The sequence below is a fragment of the Ranitomeya imitator genome, chromosome 2 (genome assembly GCF_032444005.1).
Source record: "Ranitomeya imitator isolate aRanImi1 chromosome 2, aRanImi1.pri, whole genome shotgun sequence".
NCBI classification, from domain to species: Eukaryota; Metazoa; Chordata; class Amphibia; order Anura; family Dendrobatidae; genus Ranitomeya; species Ranitomeya imitator.
In genome coordinates, this window is record NC_091283.1 from 185923676 (window position 1) to 185947776 (window position 24101).

A 24101-nucleotide genomic window follows, 5' to 3' on the forward strand; every position below is an offset into this window, starting at 1 on the left:
GTCACAAAGGTGCCTGGTACAGCCTCCAAAGTGACCGTAGACATCTAACAATGACATAGTAAACATGGTGACGTGACGATATTCAACCCTGTATTCTCTGAAACTTTTACCAGTGATAGAAAAACTGTATGAGGCCTCATCCTATTGGGATTTTGGGAATGTTGAATATACAGGAAGTTACAGTGGGGGGAGGAGAGATAGCACCGGGGATAGGTCAGGGGTGACCCATCTGCAGGATTCATCATTTAATGACCCTTTAGTTTCAGTACCTTATAAGATTAAGGATCCTGATTGTTGGGGATCTTTCAAAAATATTTGCAAGATGAAAAAGTTGAGCTTCAGTGTAAAGCATGGGGATGCGATCCACCGCTTTACTCTCTAATGGGGTGGAAAATGAATATCAATCTTCAAATGAGCTACAGGGGACATGAATTGTACATGGAGTTCATAGTAGCCCTATAATAGCTTATTATGTAGAGAGAGGCCGAGTGCCGAGATCATCATGGGCGCATTCAGTGCTCCCGATAATCAACACTTGTGATATTTGTTTTCTCCCATTCCTATCAGGTTTGTGAAATTTCCCACACACGTCAGTAGGGGTGATTCAGGGCTTGGATCTGTCATTTCTTCTTATCTGAAGTCCTGTCCCAGTTATAAGACCAGTTTGGTTAATGGTTAACTGGCCAGCCAAGAATACGTGAGCATCAGGGATCGTTTCATGGACACTGGGTGTGTGTAGTATATAGATATATACATATATATCTAGGTCTATTCACAATGCCAATGGATCATAATGGGTAGGAAGCATGAAAATATGTAGAGATGCACCTACAGAGTGCTGCATTGTTATAGAGCCCAGTGGGGCTAGGGGGACATATTGGTACCAGGTGACCAGCAGAGTTATTTTAATCCTGGCAAATGACTAAGATTTTAGGTGGAAGTTTAAGGCTGCCGTGGATAATGATGGAAAGTCATAGTGGTAAAGCTGGTGAAAAGAAGGATTGGGCATGTTGCTATTGAACATATCTGATTCTTTGTTTTCACAATAAATATTCTGCCTCCAGAGATATTCAGCTTCCCCTATTGAGAACACTGGCATACTTAAAGGGAATCTGTCAGTAGGGTGAACGCTCCTAAGCTGACCATATGGGCATGTAGGGAATAGAAAGTTGAATAAAATGATACCTTGATATCTGCGATCCGATGTCTTATTCCAGAGAAATCCACATTATTCTTAATATGCAAATGAGCTGTTATGATTTATGGGCCAGACATGGATTTCCCTGAGAATCTGCCTCCAGAGCTTATTTTAAATGAAAGAGGGCTTTATCAGTGTGAGATATGTAAGGCCTGACAGTCTGCTCTCCTGATCTACATGTCTCACGCTGGTAACGTCCCCTTTCATTTACAATAAGCTCTGGAGGCAGACTCTCAGGGAGATCTATGTCCGGCCCATGGCTCATGACAGCTCATTTACATATTAAGAATAATGTGGATTTCTTGGGAATAAGACATCAGATCGCAGATATCAAGGTATCATATTATTCAGCTTCCTATGACCTACATGTCCATACAGACGGCTCAGGAGGGTTGTTCCTACTGACAGGTTCCCTTTAAGCCATATACATGAGATAATTATCTGCCATAAATTCATGCGTCCATCAGCTTCCTCTCCTGACTTCCCCATACTCATGAAAATTTGGCTTCACTCATTGAAAATAGGAGAAACCCGCTTTTCTCCACTGAAAGCAAAAGGATTAGCTGTTGAAATACTAATGGCCTGATTCTCTTCTCCCCCAAACATAATCTTTAATTGCAGAGTCGGGAGACCCCCATACATACTGCACATGTACGTGCTTTGGGGGTCTGTCGGGAGGAATAGACTTGGGCTTAACAAGCTCTGGCGCATATGGCCAGCTTTATTCTTAAAGGAGCCTTGTACCTGGCTATGAATTATGGGCCCTTTTGGTCAGTCTGCCCCTGCCTTAAGGTGAATTTTGGCTACACGCATTGGCACCAGTTGATAAACTTATATGTATATGGCTATCCAGCTCTCCCTAGAAGGCAGAAGGATTGGACATGTCAGACCTCAATATGCTCAATCCTTTGTTAATACAAGTAATTAGCTCCTGACAGAGCTGCCTCGCAGTTACTTACTCCCCTCTCCCTATCGAGAACACGTGCGCACTCGGCTGAGTCCATCAGGTTGGGGGCATCAGGAGGCCTCAGGAGTGATCAACTTACATCTACCTAAGGTACAACGACTGAACGAGTGATCGTTTGGTGACCGATTTTTTTTTTGGCAATGCAGCCATACACATATTATCCCAGCAAAAAAAGAATGTCCTTGGGTTTTCCTGTTTCAGAAACCCCCTGTCCCCGGCTGCATTTTTTTTCCTAAATCAAAATGTACTTCAAATCACCCTCCTCAGGTCCGGGGATGAGTCTCCACCACTAGTCCCAGTGTCTGCATCATTGACGTCACAGTGATAGCGCTGCAGCCGATCAGTGAACTAAGCGGCTCTGCCTGAGCAGACGTCACGATCCGCTGAGCTCACTGATTGGCTGCAGCACTGGCAACATGACGTCCGTGCTGCAGACGGTGGCAGGGAATCGGTGGGACCTGGGGAGAATGAGTAAAGCATTTTTTTTTAAAAGAAAACAAAGTGCAGCCGGGGAATGGGTTTCCAAAAATGGAAACCCCCTTGAAGTATTGGCTGGGTCAGCTAACCTTGCATACTTTTTTACTGTATAGTAACACTTAGTTCTTTCCTACACTGAGGGACACAGTAAAGAACATATACGGGGCAGTCAGTGATCCATGTACACCGTGGCTTCCGTCATAGGGATACGCCTGGGAATACTCCCAACGTGTATCACCAATGGAAGCGCAGAACGAGATGTGAACAGAGCCCTGATTGTGTCCTTAAAGGAGAACAGAACTCATGCAAAATGACTTTTCTCAACATCATCTTTCCTGCATGATGCATGGCTATCCCCGGCCGGGTCTTTGTCGGAGCAGCTGTGCGCAGCAGATGTCCCTTTTGTCCACTGTAAATGTATGCAATGTAAACTGGCTCATGGCTGCATTAGTAGATTTGGTTCACGGCTTCTGAATGTCGCCCGTTATGTCTCATTTCTAATGGCTACACTTTCACTACGGTGCTTCATCATTAATTCTGCTTTTAGGTGCAGGATTAAACTGATTTATTCCAGAAACAGCGCCACCCTTTGTCCTCAGGTAGTGTCTGATATTGCAGCTTAGATCTGTTATAGTGAATGTTGCCAAACTGCAATACCACACACATCCTGTGATCATGTGTGGCGCTGTTTTTTGTGTTTTTTTGCAGACATGTTTTCTAATTCTGTAAATTGCTTCTGGGTTCATAGAGAGGGCTCTATTGACAGCCCACTCATTTCAAAATGGCGATATGAGGACATGCTTGTTGGAGATATCCCTAGAGGACATTTATCATCTGGGAATGCTTTTCACAAAATGAAGTATCTAGTAGCCCCGGATGGAAAGTTATCTTCTTCTTCATGTAGTTATTGATGGGTAGCTTGGCCCTTCTTGGGCCAGTCCGAATTTTATATAAGCTCTGAATTTGATGGAGATTCTGTGAAAGAGGTTCACAGAACCCCCATTCTTCTGACAGACGAGGGTCTCAGAGGTAGGACTCATGTTCCTCCTGCACTATGTGCTGCGCTCAACTGTGTATCTCCTGCACTATGTGCTGCGCTCAGCCGTGTATCTCCTGCACTATGTGCTGCGCTCAGCCGTGTATCTCCTGCACTATGTGCTGCGCTCAGCCGTGTATCTCCTGCACTATGTGCTGCGCTCAACTGTGTATCTTCTGCACTATGTGCTGCGCTCAACTGTGTATCTCCTGCACTATGTGCTCTGCTCAGCCGTGTATCTCCTGCACTATGTGCTGCGCTCAGCCGTGTATCTCCTGCTCTATGTGCTGCGCTCAGCCGTGTATCTCCTGCACTATGTGCTGCGCTCAACTGTGTATCTTCTGCACTATGTGCTGCGCTCAACTGTGTATCTCCTGCACTATGTGCTCTGCTCAGCCGTGTATCTCCTGCACTATGTGCTGCGCTCAGCCGTGTATCTCCTGCACTATGTGCAGCGCTCAGCCATGTTTCTCCTGCACTATGTGCTGCGCTCAGCAGTGTTTCTCCTTCACTATATGCTGCGCTCAGCTGTGTATCTCCTGCACTATATGCTGCGCTCTGCCGTGTATCTCCTGCACTATGTGCTGCGCTCAGCTGTGTATCTCCTGCACTATGTGCTGCGCTCAGCCGTGTATCTCCTGCACTATGTGCAGCGCTCAGCCGTGTATCTCCTGCACTATGTGCAGCGCTCAGCCGTGTATCTCCTGCACTATGTGCAGCGCTCAGCCGTGTATCTCCTGCACTATATGCTGCGCTCAGCCTTGTATCTCCTGCACTATGTGCAGCGCTCAGCCGTGTATCTCCTGCACTATGTGCTGCACGCAGCCGTGTATCTCCTGCACTATGTGCTGCGCTCAGCCGTGTATCTCCTGCACTATGTGCTGCGCTCAGCCATGTATCTCCTGCACTATGTGCTGCGCTCAGCCGTGTATCTCCTGCACTATGTGCAGCGCTCAGCTGTGTATCTCCTGCACTATATGCTGCGCTCAGCCGTGTTTCCCCTGCACTATGAGCAGCGCTTAGCCATGTATCTCCTGCACTATGTGCTGCGCTCAGCCATGTATCTCCTGCACTATACACTATATGCTGCGCTCAGCCATGTATCTCCTGTACTATATGCTGCGCTCAGCCGTGTATCTCCTGCACTATGTGCAGCGCTCAGCCGTGTATCTGCTGCACTATGTGCTGCGCTCAGCCGTGTATCTCCTGCACTATGTGCTGCGCTCAGCCATGTATCTCCTGCACTATGTGCTGCGCTCAGCCGTCTATCTCCTGCACTATGTGCAGGGCTCAGCCGTGTATCTCCTGCTCTATGTGCTGCGCTCAGCCATGTATCTCCTGCACTATGTGCTGTGCTCAGCCGTGTATCTCCTGCACTATGTGCTGCACTCAGCTGTGTATCTCCTGCACTTTGTGCTGCGCTCAGCCGTGTATCTCCTACACTATATGCTGCACTCAGCTGTGTATCTCCTGCACTATGTGCTGCGCTCAGCTGTGTATCTCCTGCACTATGTGCTGCGCTCAGTCGTGTATCTCCTGTACTACATGCAGCGCTCAGCCGTGTATCTCCTGCACTATGTGCAGCACTCAGCCGTGTATCTCCTGCACTTTGTGCAGCGCTCAGCCGTGTATCTCCTGTACTACATGCAGCACTCAGCCGTGTATCTCCTGTACTACATGCAGCACTCAGCCGTGTATCTCCTGCGCTATGTGCAGCACTCAGCCGTGTATCTCCTGCACTATATGCAGCGCTCAGCCGTGTATCTCCTGCACTATGTGCAGCGCTCAGCCGTGTATCTCCTGCACTATGTGCTGCGCTCAGCCGTGTATCTCCTCCACTATGTGCTGCGCTCAGCCATGTATCTCCTGCACTATATGCTGCGCTCAGCCGTGTATCTCCTGCACTATATGCTGCGCTCAGCCATGTATCTCCTGCACTATGTGCTGCGCTCAGCCGTGTATCTCCTGCACTGTGTGCTGCGCTCAGCCGTGTATCTCCTGCAGTAGGTGCTGCGCTCAGCCTTGTATCTCCTGCACTATGTGCTGCGCTCAGCCGTGTATCTCCTGCACTATTTGCTGTACTCAGCCGTGTATCTCCTGCACTATGTGCTGCGCTCAGCCGTGTATCTCCTGCACCATGTGCTGCGCTCAGCCGTGTATCTCCTGCACTATGTGCTGCGCTCAGCCGTGTATCTCCTGCACTATGTGCTGCGCTCAGCCATGTATCTCCTGCACTATATGCTGCGCTCAGCTGTGTATCTCCTGCACTGTGTGCAGTGCTCAGCCATATATCTCCTGCACTATGTGCAGCACTCAGCCGTGTATCTCCAGCACTATGTGCTGTGCTCAGCCTTGTAACTCCTGCACTATATGCTGCGCTCAGCTGTGTATCTCCTGCACCATATGCTGCACTCAGCCGTGTATCTCTTGCACTATGTGCTGCGTTCAGCCGTGTATCTCCTGCACTATATGCTGCGCTCAGCCATGTATCTCCTGCACTATGTGCTGTGCTCAGCCGTGTATCTCCTGCACTATGTGCTGCGCTCAGCCGTGTATCTCCTGCACTATGTGCAGCGCTCAGCCATGTATCTCCTGCACTATATGCTGCACTCAGCTGTGTATCTCCTGCACTATGTGCTGCGCTCAGCTGTGTATCTCCTGCACTATGTAATGCGCTCAGTTGTGTATCTCCTGTACTACATGCAGCACTCAGCCGTGTATCTCCTGCACTATGTGCAGCACTCAGCCGTGTATCTCCTGCACTTTGTGCAGCGCTCAGCCGTGTATCTCCTGCACTATATGCTGCGCTCAGCCGTGTATCTCCTGCACTATGTGCAGCGCTCAGCCGTGTATCTCCTGCACTATGTGCTGTGCTCAGCCGTGTATCTCCTGCACTATGTGCTGCGCTCAGCCATGTATCTCCTGCACTATATGCTGCGCTCAGCCGTGTATCTCCTGCACTATATGCTGCGCTCAGCCATGTATCTCCTGTACTATGTGCTGCGCTCAGCCGTGTATCTCCTGCACTGTGTGCTGCGCTCAGCCGTGTATCTCCTGCACTAGGTGCTGCGCTCAGCCTTGTATCTCCTGCACTATGTGCTGCGCTCAGCAGTGTATCTACTGCACTATGTGCTGTACTCAGCCGTGTATCTCCTGCACTATGTGCTGCGCTCAGCCGTGTATCTCCTGCACCATGTGCTGCGCTCAGCCGTGTATCTCCTGCACTATGTGCTGCGCTCAGCCGTGTATCTCCTGCACTATGTGCTGCGCTCAGCCATGTATCTCCTGCACTATATGCTGCGCTCAGCTGTGTATCTCCTGCACTGTGTGCAGTGCTCAGCCATGTATCTCCTGCACTATGTGCAGCACTCAGCCGTGTATCTCCAGCACTATGTGCTGCGCTCAGCCTTGTAACTCCTGCACTATATGCTGCGCTCAGCCGTGTATCTCCTGCACCATATGCTGCACTCAGCCGTGTATCTCTTGCACTATGTGCTGCGTTCAGCCGTGTATCTCCTGCACTATATGCTGCGCTCAGCCATGTATCTCCTGCACTATGTGCTGCGTTCAGCCGTGTATCTCCTGCACTATATGCTGCGCTCAGCCGTGTATCTCCTGCACTATGTGCTGCGCTCAGCTGTGTATCTTTTGCGCTATGTGCATTGCTCAGCCGTGTATCTCCTGCACTATATGCTGCGCTCAACTGTGTATCTTTTGCGCTATGTGCATTGCTCAGCCATGTATCTCCTGCACTATATGCAGCGCTCAGCCATGTATCTCCTGCACTATGTGCAGCGCTCAGCCGTGTATCTCCTGCACTATGTGCTGCGCTCAGCCGTGTATCTCCTGCACTATGTGCTGCGCTCAGCCATGTATCTCCTGCACCATATGCTGCGCTCAGCCGTGTATCTCCTGCACTATGTGCTGCGCTCAACCGTGTATCTCCTGCACTATGTGCTGCGCTCAGCCATGTATCTCCTGCACCATATGCTGCGCTCAGCCGTGTATCTCCTGCACTATGTGCTGCGCTCAGCCGTGTATCTCCTGCACTATGTGCTGCGCTCAGCTGTGTATCTCCTGCACTATATGCTGCGCTCAGCCATGTATCTCCTGCACCATATGCTGCGTTCAGCCGTGTATCTCCTGCACTATGTGCTGCGCTCAGCCGTGTATCTCCTGCACTATGTGCTGTGCTCAACCGTGTATCTCCTGCACTATGTGCTGCGCTCAGCCATGTATCTCCTGCACCATATGCTGCGCTCAGCCGTGTATGTCCTGCACTATGTGCTGCGCTCAGCCGTGTATCTCCTGCACTGTGTGCTGCGCTCAGCCATGTATCTCCTGCACCATATGCTGCACTCAGCCGTGTATCTCCTGCACCATATGCTGCGCTCAGCCGTGTATCTCCTGCACTATGTGCTGCGCTCAGCCCTGTATCTCCTGCACTATATGCTGCGCTCAGCCGTGTATCTCCTGCACTATATGCTGCGCTCAGCCATGTAACTCCTGCACTATGTGCTGCGCTCAGCCGTGTATCTCCTGCACTATATGCTGCGCTCAGCCCTGTATCTCCTGCACTATATGCTGCGCTCAGCCATGTAACTCCTGCACTATGTGCTGCGCTCAGCCGTGTATCTCCTGCACTATATGCTGCGCTCAGCCCTGTATCTCCTGCACTATATGCTGCGCTCAGCCGTGTATCTCCTGCACTATGTGCTGCGCTCAGCCGTGTATCTCCTGCACTATGTGCAGCTGGGGGCTGATATGGCTGTTTAGGATACTGCTGGACAGAAAAGTCCTTAAAACTAAGGAACTTGAAGCAGAGTCCAAGAAATTGAATACACTGCTGGACTGCTGCTGTTAACCCTCTAGATATCAGGGAAGTGAGACTGAACCGTGCCCACACCCACCTCGCTCTGCTTTTTATAGTGTCCAGTCGTCCCCTTTTAAGGAAGGACATAATGGAGGACAACAAGTGACATGAAGTATATACATCTTTGATTATAGATTCTGCACTATGTATACAATAATAAAGGACATTGTCTGGAGTCTGCAGAAAAGTAACAAAGGAAACTAATGAATGCGAATGAAACCTCAAAAAGAGCAAATAAAGAAATGCTGACGTGCGTTCTGTCATGTAGGAAGAGGCTGGAATACAGCACAAACAGTAATAGCAGGCCTCCGGCAAAAGAAATGCAGAAGTGAGGACTTTATCGACTCATTGCAATGTTTCAGTCCATATAGTTTGTAGTCTTTTATAGCGCGCATGGACAGAAGGTCGCAGTGGACCAATAAAGTCCTCACTTTTGCTTTTATTTTGGAGGCCTACCTTCACTCACTTCTTGATAATGTGTGCAAACTGTAAAGCGCTGTGGAATATGTTAGCGCTATATAAAAATAAAGATTATTATTATTCTTGTGGATTTATCAAATAAGGATTGTTTTTTCTTACCTGTATTCTGAGAATTGTACTCATATATAGTGGATCCATCCATGGGCTGAAGTTATCACCTATCCACTGGACCTGCACCAATGGGCAGAACGGGCCATTTTATCCCTGCTAGGATGGCGTGTCCGTGCCCATGCCCGACCATGGCTTCATCCATTCCTTACGGGGCTGTGGGTAAAGGCCAAGCACAGCCCCATATAGCGGCGGTGGAACATGTGCACTGCCTGTTCTACCCATCGGTAAAGGTGGCCCATGCCGCACTTTTACCAATGGGGCAGAAGTGCCTCGTTCTCCACAAAGGTGCATATCCCCCACCTTAAGTCATCTCCTGTCCTCTGAATATTTGATAACTTATTTTCACCGGAGAACGCCTTTGAGATTAGGGTTAGGTCGCTCTAATGTCACAAGTACGCTAACATGAAGTTACGAGCGAGCCAAACTATTGGATCCAGAGGGACATGGGAGCGGGACAACCTAGGTATTGAATTGGTGACGTAGGAAGACAGATCATACCCAGAGGGACAACTTTGGTAACTATGTGACTATGGGAAGTGGGGACCTGAAGGGTATGTGTTACTCTAGTGTCAAGTCTTCGTTCACCCACCTCCTCCGTTCTTGTAGCACAGGTAGGGAAATCTCCAGACATTTCCCAATCCAACAGCAAATCCCACACAAGACATTATGAAATCCATCTGCCGAGTCCATGTCTCCCTCTCAGGAATGGCTTCCCTGGAATTTGGGGAGAAGATGATGCCCCCTTTGATGGATCCATTATGACACAAGTCAGCATGTCCATTCCCGCTCGGTATGAGTTGTCCATTTTTCTCCTCCATGTTCACTTTGTAGCTGCCGTTCTCCACGGACAATCTCTTCTTCTCCATCCCTCCAACTTAAAACTTCTTCCCAAAAAAAGGACCAACGTAAACCCCCCGACCAGTTCTTTGATCCTCACGTCCCTTCCTTACCCAACTGCTCGTGGGCCTGACGAACCCCCCCACCCCTCAAAAATAAATAATAAATAATACTATAAAGGAAAAGAAAAAATAATAATACAGTACGAGAACTAATAAAAAAAATAATCGAAATTTTGGCAATTCAAATTTTAGCTGGGAAAAAAAAAATCCCAAAAATCAGAGAGAATAAGACGGGATTGGAGGGGGAAAAAGGGAATCAGAAACCGTCCACAAAGCACTTAAAGGTGAGCCTGAAGAATCTCATGGGTTACAGCGTTGGATGTCAAAAAAGGAGGAAATTTGGGGGGGAATAGTAAGAAACCCGAAGCCCCTGATGAGTCGTCCAAAACCGAAGGGTAAATCAGCTAGATCAACGCTCTTCTAGAGGGATTTCTGAATCCTACGCTCCTCTACCCTGAGGTTTAAAAGCCCAGGCTGGATAGTTCCTCCCTTCTACCCTCCTCTGATGTCTCGCCCTCCCTTTTCTTGCCTTGCTCCTACTCCTTCTTCTTCTGATGCGTCTCTGAAACCATGAAGCCAACCCTCTGTCTCAATGTCCAGGCTGCCGAGCTTCCCTCCACGCCTCCGCACCCTTACTCTAGATGTTCCCCTCCTTCCTGAAGCTCCTCTGCTCGATCCATTCAGAGTAAATCCCTTTTCCTCCTGCTGTTGTGCGGCGCTTTCAGAGAGCGGCGAGCTCGTCTCACGTGGTTTCTATTTTGGGAAGTTCATGCGAGGAGTGGGATACGAAAAAAAGAGGAGGGAGACGTGAGCGCGGATTATCATGAGCGACCGTGTTCTTGGGATCACCGTCGTCATTTTTATTTCATAAATCAATAGTACACATGAAAATAAGAAACTTTGTAATATATCTTATCAGAGAAATCTGCTTCTTTTCAGATTCGCTTGGTGCTGCTGATTACAGAAATAGGAGATGACAGTTGGTGCTCCTAAAGTTCTATGGAGAACTGCAGCGGAATGTCTGTGCCTAGCTCCTCCCATCTCCATAGAGAACTGCAGCGGAATGTCTGTGCCTAGCTCCTCCCATCTCCATAGAGAACTGCAGCAGAATGTCTGTGCCTAGCTCCTCCCATCTCCATAAAGAACTGCAGCGGAATATCTGTGCCTAGCTCCTCCCATCTCCATAGAGAACTGCAGCGGAATGTCTGTGCCTAGTTCCTCCCATCTCCATAGAGAACTGCAGCGGAATGTCTGTGCCTAGCTCCTCCCATCTCCATAGAGAACTGCAGCGGAATGTCTGTGCCTAGTTCCTCCCATCTCCATAGAGAACTGCTGCGGAATGTCTGTGCCTAGCTCCTCCCATCTCCATAGAGAACTGCAGCGGAATGTCTGTGCCTAGCTCCTCCCATCTCCATAGAGAACTGCAGCGGAATGTCTGTGCCTAGCTCCTTCCATCTCCATAGAGAACTGCAGCGGAATGTCTGTGCCTAGCTCCTCCCATCTCCATAGAGAACTGCAGCGGAATGTCTGTGCCTAGCTCCTCCCATCTCCATAGAGAACTGCAGCGGAATGTCTGTGCCTAGCTCCTCCCATCTCCATAGAGAACTGCTGCGGAATGTCTGTGCCTAGCTCCTCCCATCTCCATAGAGAACTGCAGCGGAATGTCTGTGCCTAGCTCCTCCCATCTCCATAGAGAACTGCAGCGTAATGTCTGTGCCTAGCTCCTCCCATCTCCATAGAGAACTGCAGCGGAATGTCTGTGCCTAGCTCCTCCCATCTCCATAGAGAACTGCAGCGGAATGTCTGTGCCTAGCTCCTCCCATCTCCATAGAGAACTGCAGCGGAATGTCTGTGCCTAGCTCCTCCCATCTCCATAGAGAACTGCAGCGGAATGTCTGTGCTTAGCTCCTCCCATCTCCATAGAGAACTGCAGCGGAATGTCTGTGCCTAGCTCCTCCCATCTCCATAGAGAACTGCAGCGGAATGTCTGTGCCTAGCTCCTCCCATCTCCATAGAACTTTCTAAGCACTAACTGTCATCTCAGTAATGGGGAGATCTGTCTTCACTGAATACAGAGTTTACTCATGAATTGAGAGTCTAGTTTCAGTCCAGGAGGAGAAAGGAGCGGTAAGATGTCCAGCTTTCCACAGGGGGGCTGTAACTTGATCGGTGGGGGTCCAACAGCTGGGACGGGCAAATACTGAAATCTTCCATTCTCAGGAACTGATCCTAAGTAAGTGCAAATTGAGCGGCGCATTTAAAGGGGTTGTCCAAGATTAGAAAAATAACTGCCTTAGTCCAAAAAAGAAACAGCGCCACCCTTGGCTCCTGTTTGTATTTGGCATTGCAGCTCAGCTCCTTTGAAATGAATGGCGCAGAGTCGTTATACCGCACGCAACCTGTAGACAGGCGTGGCGCTGTTTTCGGAAGAAGGAATGAATTTTATTTTAGGTTTGTTTTTTTTTTCTAATTCCGTACAACAACAACCCCTCGAAGTTACACTTCCTAACAAGTCAGGCGAGTCGTAGGTCAGATGATTTCAAGATTTTTTTTGGGAGTCGCATGATTTGTCATGTCAAAAAAGCAAATGCAAAAATATAGAAAAAACAACAACAACAACAACAACAACAAAACAAGGGAGATCTAGAGGGAAAAAAAAGAAATTGTCTGAACAAAAAGCAAACACTCATCATCATCATCACCAAGACGCAAACATAAAAGGTGCAAGTAAAGCAAATAAAAAAATAAACAAAAAGACAAAGAAGAAAAAACAAAATAAATAAAAGCAATTTATGTATAGTCTGGCCATTACCAAAGCATGGCGATCAAAATAAATAAATAAAATGCTACACCTAATTTTCATCTTTTTTTAAAGGGACAGTACACCTAAAAATGTAGCTTGACTTTCCTTCATTTTCTGCAAAATTTCCACTTACTGCTCTAGCCCTGTATATCAGTACATCGATGATCGATAGGCGATGATTTTTTTGGTAGGTCTGTAAGACATGCGTCTGACAGCTGACAGGTCTATTACTCCCTCTTGTGGACAGAACGGGCGCTGCACACTAAACTCTTCAAACTTTAATTTTATTTATTATATATTTTAGGTCCAGTCATAAGAATTGTTCAGGATACCCAGTAATACATGGGTGTAAAATAATTGCCTAAATCAAAATTAATGCCTTAAGTATTAAAGGAGTTATTCCCATTTTCATAGATGGATTTTTTTAATTTTTTTTTATTGAAATAAAGGTTTCAATTTTTACAGGAAAAGAAAAAAATATCCATTTTAAAATTGTCACTATCATTTATAGGTTGTCAATCAACATCGTTCTCTAAAAAATACTTTAACTTTGAATTACATAGATGGATATTGTCGGATAAGTCAATTTACTGCGTGTTTAGATTTGTATCCGTTCTCGATATATTAACACTTTTCTTTTGTTTATAGCTCGTTACCTTGGAGACCGACCACCGCTGGTAGACAGCAGAACATTCGCAGTGCTCACAAGTTCTTTTCTGTTGAGCTTGTAAGCGCTGTGCACTGTTCTAATGCAAGCACAACGCTAACAGGCCAGACAGCAGCAGTGGTCGGTCTCCTAGACAACACGCTGTAAACAAAAGAAAAGTGTTAATGTCTCAAGAACGGCTGTAAATTTTAACCCCTTCACCCCAGGCCATTTCCCATTTATCAGTTTTCATTTTCTTCCTACCCTTGTTCCCAGAGCCATAACTTTTTTTTTTTTTTTTCATCAATATGGCCGAGTGAGGGCTTGTTTTTTTTTGCAGGAAGAGTTGTACTTTTGAATGACACCATTGATTTTACCATATAATGTATTGGAAAACGAGAAAAAAATTCCAATTGCGATGAAATTGCAAAACAGAAAAACATAATTCCACAATTGTAATATTTATTTATTTTTTTTACCATGTTCACTAAATGCTAAAGCTGACCAGCCATTATGATTCTCCAGGTCCTAATGAGTTTGTAGATACTAAACATGTCTAGGTTCTTTTTTTTATATAAGCGGTGAAATAAAAAATCCAAAGTTAAAAAAAAAAAAAAATGGTGCCATTTTCCGACACCGTAGCACCTCCATTTTTCGGGATCTGGGGCCGAGTGAGGGCGGATTTTTTGGGGTCCGGAGCTGACATTTTTATCGATACCATTTTGGGGTACATATGATATTTTGACTGCCTGTTACTGCAATGTTGAGCCGACCGAAAAAAAAAAACGTAGTTTTGCCATTTCAAATTTTTTTCTCGTTACGCCGTTTACCGTTAGGATTAATACTTTTTATATTTTGATAAAAACCGGCCACGGGTTGGCGCTCATAACCGATCGACAATGACCACCACAGGGATGTAATGCCAACCCATCGGCGCCCTGCAATCATGTTGGCAGAGTTAGTGACGCGCTTCCGGCGCACTGGTGTTAAACGCCGCTGTCAGAGATTAACGGCAGCGGGTGGATCATGATTCCACCCGCGGCTGTATATAAAGTCTGTACAGAGATCGGTGACAGAGGCCGTTCCTCGGTGTGGCAGCGTACGGGTTACAGGCGCAGCAGATGGGCATTACATGCTGCAGTGATTCTGCACTCTCCCTGAATACAGAATGTAATCTTTACAGGTAGGCAGCACTTATCCTACACAGCGATGCCGCAAACCAGAAGCCCTAAAGCTGCAGAGACAATGAGACGGCCACAGTCACATTTCTCCATATACTCTACTGATACGCCGCCACTGCAGCAAAACCAGGCAAGGATCTGCCGCTGCATTGTCATCTGTCTGGTGGTCAGCGGTCGTCATAACGACGTCACTGTAAATCAAGGCATATTAAGTGTCATCACTTGTAATGATGGCAGTGAGCGCCTTCTAGAAAAACTGCCCCCCCATCCCATAATCCCCATTGTTACAGATGAAATCGACTTTGCCCTTCTCCAGTGGGTGTCACAGAAGATGAAGGAGCAATGAGCTGCAATACCAGTCACAGACTATAGAACAGAGAGGCACTGTTTCTGGAAAAATGTAAATATTATTTTCCCATTCTTCTGACTGGAGATTCGTGCTGCCTAAACCACAGGCAGCAAGAATCAGAGACCGGATGCACTATTCCAGCAATGTATCTTTTACTCTGAAAACATACTTTGAAAAGTCGGCGAGTGATGACAGGTCTCTCTATATGAGTGTATAGGTAGAGATTTATCAGTCTGGGATAGCGGTGCAGGCAGAACCAACAGGAATCTGCTACTTGGACCAGTCATCCGAGTAGCAATGACCCTGACCGGCTTTTTAAAGTATGTTTTCAAAGTTAAACATTCACATCTGTAATAGTGTTGCCAGTCAACTAGGCATCATCAATCTCCCATAAGATTCCCTTTATCTTCTTGGCATTGAAAAGTTAGGAATTTTTGTTATATACTTCACTTTATTTAGCTTTTTCCTTTTTCAAACACTATGAGACACTGCTGATTCATTTCTAGTTCATGCTTCTTTAAAAGCTGATTTTAACTGCTGCTCAACAAGGATCCGTACACCATATTCAATCAAACTGAGTATGGGATGTTCCCTGTCTGAACCTCTGGGTTTCCCACCATGTGTTCAGACAGGGAAAGTCCTAAACTGTATAAATATAGTGTCCAGATCTTTGCTGAGCAGCAGTTAAAAGCAGCTTCTAAAGTAGCATGAAAGGTGGAAGCAAAATAAGGTAAAGATGTATATTATAAAAAATTGATAAATAAATAATAAAAAAAAGTTTAGCTATTCTTTAAAACACACTTATGATTATTCCTGTTGAGTATCAACATTTTCTGGGATCTTTTCCAATATAATAAGAAGGTCCTGACAAATTTGGGATTGTTCTATGACTATAATATTGATAGGAACCGCTTATTGGTGGTATGATTGCCATGCAATGTCAGACACAACCATTTCTAAGAGTACTTTCTATTCTAAGGATAAGCCATCAATAATATATCCCCTGAAGTAAACATGCTTCCTTATAGAATTATGAAAATCAATGCAGCAACATGAAAGTATCCAGGGCATGGCTGGATTATAGGGAGGCCTCCTGGTGGACCTGCACCATCTTGACATCTAGAGAGGTTCTCCAACACCCACCCTCCCTCCTCAGACCATTTCTTCTGGTCTGCCTGCGCACCACTTTGCAGTGACTATTTATATGGCATCTCTGAGACCCCCGTCTTGTAGGAAAACCAGGGAACACATAAACATTAGCTGCTCAGCTTGTCCTGCTGAAATCGATAGGTGGACATTCTTCCAATGTGTATGGCAGATAGAGTAAACAGCTAATGACATAACAGTAGTAAAAAAAATTCTGATTCTGCCCAAAGCCCTTTCTCTTAGGCCACGTTCACACGGTCAGTATTTTACATCAGTATTTGTAAGCCAAAATCCAGAGAGGAACAATCAGTGGAAAAGTATAATAGAGACATGTCACCAGTTCTGTATTTATCACCCACTCCTGGCTTCGGCTTACAAATACGAACGTGAAATACTGACCAAATACTGAACGTGTGAATGTGGCTTCAGAAAGGTCCTCGGGAAATAAAATGATCACAGATCGATCGGGTGCTGGGATCTGACAGCAAGTGTTACATTTCCCTGCATTGCCCCCGTAGGGGAACAGAAGCATTACATGTTGCTCATAGAAAACAATGAATTTTGTAAATATTGAACATGTTGTGTCCTCCAAACTCTCTCTCTAGCCTTTCTGCACTTCCAATTTAATGAAGGAAGTCCTAAAGAAGGGACCACCCCTCTATTATATATAGAGACCTCTTTTTCATATGTCCAGAACAGAGAGCCGTCCTGCTAAATTAGTTGGGGATGTCAAAGGCGATAAGACTGCATAGACCTAACATCTCTCAAAGTTGGGAGTTTGTTATAATGTGGATGAACACTTAAGGCTGTTGTGATGGATATAAATGAGAACAGTCTTACCTCCTCCATTTTTATAGCACAAATATGGAAACCTCCATACGTTTCCCAAGCCAACAGCAAACCCTACACATGACATCATAAAGTCCAGGTGCATGGTCCACGTCTGTCTCACTGGAGAGGTTTGAACATCGGGACAAGACTTGGTCTTAGATTTAAGGGCAATTTCTCCCAAGACGCCAGCATCACATGTGTTCTCCACCTTAACTTTATAACTGATGGTCTCCACCTGTAGTTTATTTTTCCACATCTTATCCTTGAAGGAAATTGGATCTCCTGGTGCTGGTAGCCTATGTCAGTTCTGGACTTGGAGCCTTGGTTTCAAGAGGACTCTTGCTTGGTGTCACACCTTCACTTGGCAGGGAAGGATTTGTATGAAATATAATAGAATCCACAAAGGTTCAGTTCAAGGAAGAACATGGCTCGGAGACAAGTCCACTAAATTATTTTCTGACCTGACATGTGCAGGTCCAAGATGTTCTGTAACTGCTGCTACAAATATCTACAACGACTTGTAGGGTGAAGATGATCCGACAGTGGACAGCTGTATGGGTTCTCAGACCAACCTGTCATTTAAAGCAGTGTCTGTGGGAGGTCTCCCGAGACCCCACCCCATAGTCTTCTTCTACTCATAATTTGATAATCACTAGCTTGTAGAATAGCTCACTAGGAGACAATCCAGTTGTAGTTGGAAAATGTGATTCAATCACGAATAGACATTATAGTCCCCCATACACTTTAGATAGCTGATGGCCAAACGATGATTCAGCCAATTGTTTGGTCAGCATGGCAGCTTTCTTTCCTGACTTTTCCACATCCAGAAGTGCTGGCTCTGCCGAGCTCCTGTGTTATTTATGAGAGAGACGCCTCTGGTGGCAGCTTATCTCAATGAGAACAAAAGGATCCGTGGTCCGAATTTGGACATCATGGATCGTTATCCTCCCCCAACATCATCTGTTAGGGTTTCCATCCACCTTAGACTGTTTGCCAAACACGTCTCTATTGATGGACTCAGCTGACTTTAGTATAATGTATATGGAGGGGGCTTTATATGGTCAACTTAGTTTAGAAGAATGTTGAACCATGAGTGGTCTCCAGAGTGGAATCATGGTCTATATTACAGTTTTGGGAAAGACCAGACCAAGCTGAGTTTGAATGTGTATGGATGGTTGGCAGGAATAGATATCAGCCTTTGACCCGCAGATTTCTCAAGTTCTTGGCTAGCTTAAATGGAACCTGTCACCTGAAATTGGCGGGATATTGAAATTAGTTTTTACTGGTCCTATGGGCGGCGTTTCCTCTTCATTTCTCCACCCCGTCCGTCCCTGTTGTCCGCAATATGTTAGTGAATTAGAGTACGTGTGGTCCATAGTTGGCGCGTGCGCAATGCAATCTTCGATGGTGCATGCACAGTATGCTTTGCCCAACTGCGGGCAAAGCCGGAAAGCATTACTGCGCAAGCGCCCACGCACTATGTCCCAGAAGTATTTCGCTTTGTTGCGGGACATAGTGCGCGGGTGCATGCGCAGTAATGCTTTTCAGCTTTGCCTGCAGTTGGGCAAACCATACTGCGTGTGCGCCACCGAAGATCGCATTGCGCACGCACCAACTATGACGCACACATACTCTAATTCACTAACATATTGCGGACAACAGGGACGGACGGGGTGGAGAAATGAAGAGGAAACGCCGCCCATCGGACAGGTAAAAACTCATTTAAATATCCCGCCAATTTGAGGTGACAGGTTCCCTTTAAGGCTCAGAAGGCTCCTATTAAATCTCTGAAACATAGACCATATCTGCTCCTACATATACAGTGACATGCAAAAGGGTAGCAATGTTTGAACTTTTGACTTTCAGACTCCATATCTCACCATCCACTACAGCTTCTACCATGAGACTACCATCATACAATCATCTTGGCTATCTCATAAATAAATGTGACTTGCAGCTATTTAGCATATAATTAGTTATGCAGATTCTTGTCATGTCACTGCATTTTTACTGTTTTGCTCCTAAAAATCTACATTTTTTATTATTATTTTGTTAGTATTTTGTAAATCCACCTTTGGCTTTCAACACAGCCTGAATCCTTCTGGGCATGCTCTCAATCAGATTCAAGTATGTCGCTACCGAAACCTGATCCCAGGTCTCCTCAGTATTTGGTCAGTATGTTATATCAGTATTTGCAATCCAAAATCAGGAGTGGTTCATACTGGTCTACTCACTTGGGTATGTATACAAATGTTTCTTCAACGCTACCCACAGTTCGATTGGGTTGACGTCTGGGACTGTGGGGGCCAATCCAGCACCTCAACTTCATTGTCATTGAACCATTTCTTTGCCAGTCTTGATGTATGTTTCAGGTCTTTGTCCTGCTGGAACACTATATCATCCTTTTCATACCCATAGTACTCGAGTGTTTGAAGTACCTAATTTTGTAAGATACTCACATATAGCTCAGCATTGAGACGACCATCGATCCTGGTCAAGTATCCAACACCTTTGGCTGTGAAGCAACCACATATCATCAGAATTCCTCCACTGAACTTGACAGTTCCTTCAATTTTTCCATTCATTAGCCCCTTTTTCCCTGTCTTCCAGACCCCTTTGCTTCCATCAGAGCCTAGTCTATTGACTTTCGTCTTATCGCTCCAAATTACCCGTTTCCAATCTTCTACTGTCCACTTTCTGCAAACTCGAACGGACGCTTCTTATGACAATATTGAAGTTGAGGCTTCTTAACCTTTTTTCCGGCCACTGTTCCAGACTTGTGTAATGTGCGTCGTACAGTGCTTGCCTCGATGTGGTTTCACAATTACGAAGCATACGAGCCTCCTCCACTGCCATGTTTGTCATGCCAGAACTGATAGACCTTGGGATGAGCCAACTCGTTGACAGCGATATTTTGCCTGGACGTCCACCTATTGGCTTCTGAATGGACGGAGTTCATTTTGTATTCTGCCAACTGTCATGGCGCTCACGTGATGCAGTTTGGCAAAGTCCTTGGCTGAGATAGCGTAATCGATGAGATAGATGATGCTGTTTCTCTTTTCTTGGGAAACCTTCATGGCTGCTCCTCGATTGGAACCAGCGACCTTTCACTTGGGAATCAACCTAATAACACACGGAGCTATTAGGGAATGTGAGAATAGGTTGTAACTTGTAGTATCAAGAGAGAAAAAGATGTTTCCACCACCAGAAGCAAAACAGTAAGGCCATATGCACACGTTCAGTATTTTTCGCTATAAAAAACGTGATAAAAACGCGAAAAAAACGCTTACATATGCCTCCTATTATTTACAGTGTATTCCGGATTTCTTGTGCAAATGTTGCATTTTTTTCCGCGAAAAAATCGCATTGCAGAAAAAAAAGCAAAATGTTCATTAAATTTGCGGAATTGCGGGGATTCCGCACACCTAGGAATGCATTGATCTGCTTACTTTCCGCATGGGGCTGTGCACACCATGCGGGAAGTAAGCAGATTATGTGCGGTTGGTACCCAGGGTGGAGGACTGGGCACCATATAATTGGTAAAAAAAAAAGAATTAAAATAAAAAATAGTGATATACTCACCTTCGATGGCCCTGGAGTCTTCCCACCTCTCAGCGGTGTACGCTGCCGCTTCCGTTCCTATAGATGGTGTGTGTGAAGGACCTGTGATGACGTCGCCGTCTTGTGATTGGTCGCGTGACCGCTCACGTGACCGCGACGTCATCGAAGGTCCTGCACACACACACCATCTATAGGAACGGACGCCGCTCAGGAGATCGGCTGTTTGCAGGTAAGTATAACCATTTTTTTTATTATTTTTAAACATTCTATCCTTTACTATTGATGCTGCATAGGCAGCATCTATAGTAAAAAGTTGGTCACACTTGTCAAACACTATGTTTGACAAGTGTGACCAACCTGTCAGTCAGTTTTCCAAGCGATACCTTAGCATTCTGCAAGCTAATTTCGCTTGCAAAATGCTAAAAAAAGGCGAAAAAAACGCAAAAAAAAATGCGGATTTCTTGCAGAAAATTTCCGGTTTTCTTCAGGAAATTTCTGCAAGAAATCCTGACGTATGCACATGCCCTAACAATGCAGTGACATGACAAGAATCTGCATAATTAATCATATGCTAAATAGCTGCAGGTCACATTTAGGTATGAGATAGTCAAATTGATTGTCTAGAAAATGATGGTAGTCTGATGTTGTAAGCAGTAATGAATGGTGAGATATGGAGCCTGAAAGTCAAAAGTTCAAAACACTTTTACCCTTTTGCTCATCAGTGTATAACAGCCATATATAAATTAGCGTGCTTGGCCCTCTACTCTGAAGACAATGGGATTCATGGGGATGGCTAAGCCAGACTTCAATAGGAAGAGCCACATACAGTAGATGCATCTACAACTTTTTTTTATATGATTGATCAGTTTGATATGATGCATCAGTCGCTCCATTACCCAGATTGATGGTGGCCCAAGAGGTAAGAAGTATATTCATTACCCATAGAAATAATGGCTAGGTATATCTAGAATATGCTGGACCATAGAATAGGGGATAACTGGGTTCTGACCACTGTGACTTCCCGAGATTAAATGGAATCCAAGAACCGGGTTCTGCAGAGGTCCATCTTAAATGGAGCGGAAGTGCGCATGCACCGCTGTCCCCATTGGGACTCACAATCTAGAGTCCCTATCTGTATGTCTTTTGAGCGTGGGAGGAAACTGGAGAACCCGAAGGAAACCCACGCAAACATGGGGAGAACATACAAACTCCTTACAGATGTTGTCCTTGGTGGGATTTGAACCCAGGACCCCAGCGCTGCAAAGCAACAACAGTTGTCACCATTTTTGTGATATTACATCATTCTTAACACTTTGGAAAAGTGGCCATGTTGGCGACGTAAATGATCTGCTTGCCAGACTTATGGATTAAGAGTTTTAAAAAGTCGCAAAAATAAAAGTCTCAATTCTTCTTCGACAGGAGGCTGCAGCAAAAAGCAGAGAAACAGTTTTAGAAGGAAGTTTTATACTTAAAGAAGCCAGTTATTTATCAAACTTTGCAAGACACCTTTACACATTTTTCACAAGGAAAGGCGACTTAGAGAATCCCCCTTATAAAACTGTTCCCCGCTTTTTAAAGTAGAATTGTAACTCTTCTGAATTACTACACCAGGAAAGTAAACTTGTGCCACTCATCAGCTTCTGCTTTGCGGCATCACCACACTGCTATCTTCTACCTCCAGTTGGATCATTAACCAGGTCTCTACTTGATTGTATGTATTCTCCTAATTCATTAACAGTTCAGCAAATATTTACCCTTTTAATGCCTTCTTGAGTCACCAAAAAATGCAAAAAGATAACGCAAGTAGCTGCGATCTGCCATCCTTGAACGGATATGGGGACGACCTCCCTCAATGGTCATCATAATGTAATAAATGAGAGGCAAGGCTGCTCATCGGGAAAGCAATTTATGTAATGAAATAACCAGAGATCTGCTCAGCCTCCCACCTGGAGAGGAATGAATCGGAGACAACCTGGTGTGTGTCTCATGTGCAGCAGAGGAGGTATGTCCAGCAGATGAATGCAAAGTAATGATGTATAAAAATCAAATCAATGGCCAACTGCAGATAGGCCTAGACATGACCGGGTAATCTAGTGCCTATTGGGCTGGTTTATGTGTATGTGGGGAAGATGATTAGCTTGGACGGTTTTTACTTTTTCGACTCAATTGTATTCCCAAAAAGCTCCATACAATTCAAAACAACATTAAACCCAATGGGAGAAGCCTAAAGGGGTGATCTGGCTTACAAACACACAATTACATGTCCTATTATTCAATCATGGAAAGAACGAGGATCTTCACGCAGGATCTATTACTAATGGATAGTGCCTATAAAGTGTATTTGCTATGGAAGACCCAAAATGGGATACCCATAGATTTATCATCTCTTAGGTACCTCTAAGCAACACATCTCTTAGGTACCTCTAGGTCGCTCACATGTTAGGAGCCTCTAGGCTTTTCACCGCTTACAGCAGGTTGCTCTAGATGCCTCACCTTTTAGGTACCTCTAGTCTACTTCATTTTTTGACATCTTAAGTTTTAGGCTCCTCTAGACTCCTCTCTTCTTATGTTTCTCTATGCTGCTCACATCTTAGGAACCTCTAGGTTCCTCACCTCTTAGGTACTTCTAGGCTTCTCACATTTTAGGTACTACTAGTCGTCTCACATTTTAGGTACCTCTAGGCTTTTCACCTCTCGGGTACCTATAAGCTCCTCCTTTCTTAGATTCCTCACATCTTAGGTACCTCTAGACTCCTCACACCTTAGGTACTTCTAGGTTCTTCACCTTGTAGGTACCTGTAGGCTAATTGCTTTTTAGAAACATCTAGGCTCCTCACCTCTGAGGCACCTCTAGGCTCCTCACTTCTTATGTACTTCTAGGATAATCACACTTTAGGAACCTCTAAGCTCCTCACCACTTAGGCACCTCTAGCTAATCACTAATTAGAAAACTCTAGGTTCCTCACTAGGGTACCTGTAGGCTAAGTGCTTTTTAGAAACATCTAGGCTCCTCACCTCTGAGGCACCTCTAGGCTCCTCACTTCTTATGTACTTCTAGGATAATCACACTTTAGGAACCTCTAAGCTCCTCACCACTTAGGCACCTCTAGGTAATCACTAATTAGGAAACTCTAGGTTCCTCACTAGGGTTGAGCGAAACGGATCGGACAAATTCAAAAAGCGCCGACTTTCGGCAAAGTCGGGTTTCATGAAACCCCACCCGATCCTAGTGTGGGATCGGCCATGAGGTCGGCGATCTTCGCGCCAAAGTTGCGTTTCGTATGATGCTTTCAGCGCCATTTTTCAGCCAATGAAGGAGGACGCAGAGTGTGGGCAGCGTGATGACATAGGTCTCGGTCCCCACCATCTTAGAGAAGGACATGACAGTGATTGGCTTGCTTTCTGCGACGTCACAGGGGCTGTAAAGGGGTGTGCACGCCGACCGCCATCTTACTGCTGCCGATCTTAGCATAGGGAGAGGTTGCTGCGGCTTCATCAGAAGAAGGGATATAGTTAGGGAGGGAAGATTAACACTGAAACTGC

At 45.7% G+C, this 24101-nt stretch overlaps 1 protein-coding gene across 1 annotated transcript in view; it reads right to left on the reverse strand.

Annotated features, from left to right (window-relative positions):
• The window catches only part of SLC6A8 (solute carrier family 6 member 8), a 68436-nt gene extending 57691 nt beyond the window's left edge, over positions 1 to 10745 (reverse strand). Inside the window, exon 1 of the mRNA XM_069748295.1 lies at positions 9732 to 10745. Within this exon, the coding sequence (XP_069604396.1) occupies positions 9732 to 10008 (277 nt within the window). The 5' untranslated portion in view covers positions 10009 to 10745. The remainder of the gene's footprint in view (positions 1 to 9731) is intronic.
• Between the last annotated feature and the right edge of the window lie 13356 nt (positions 10746 to 24101).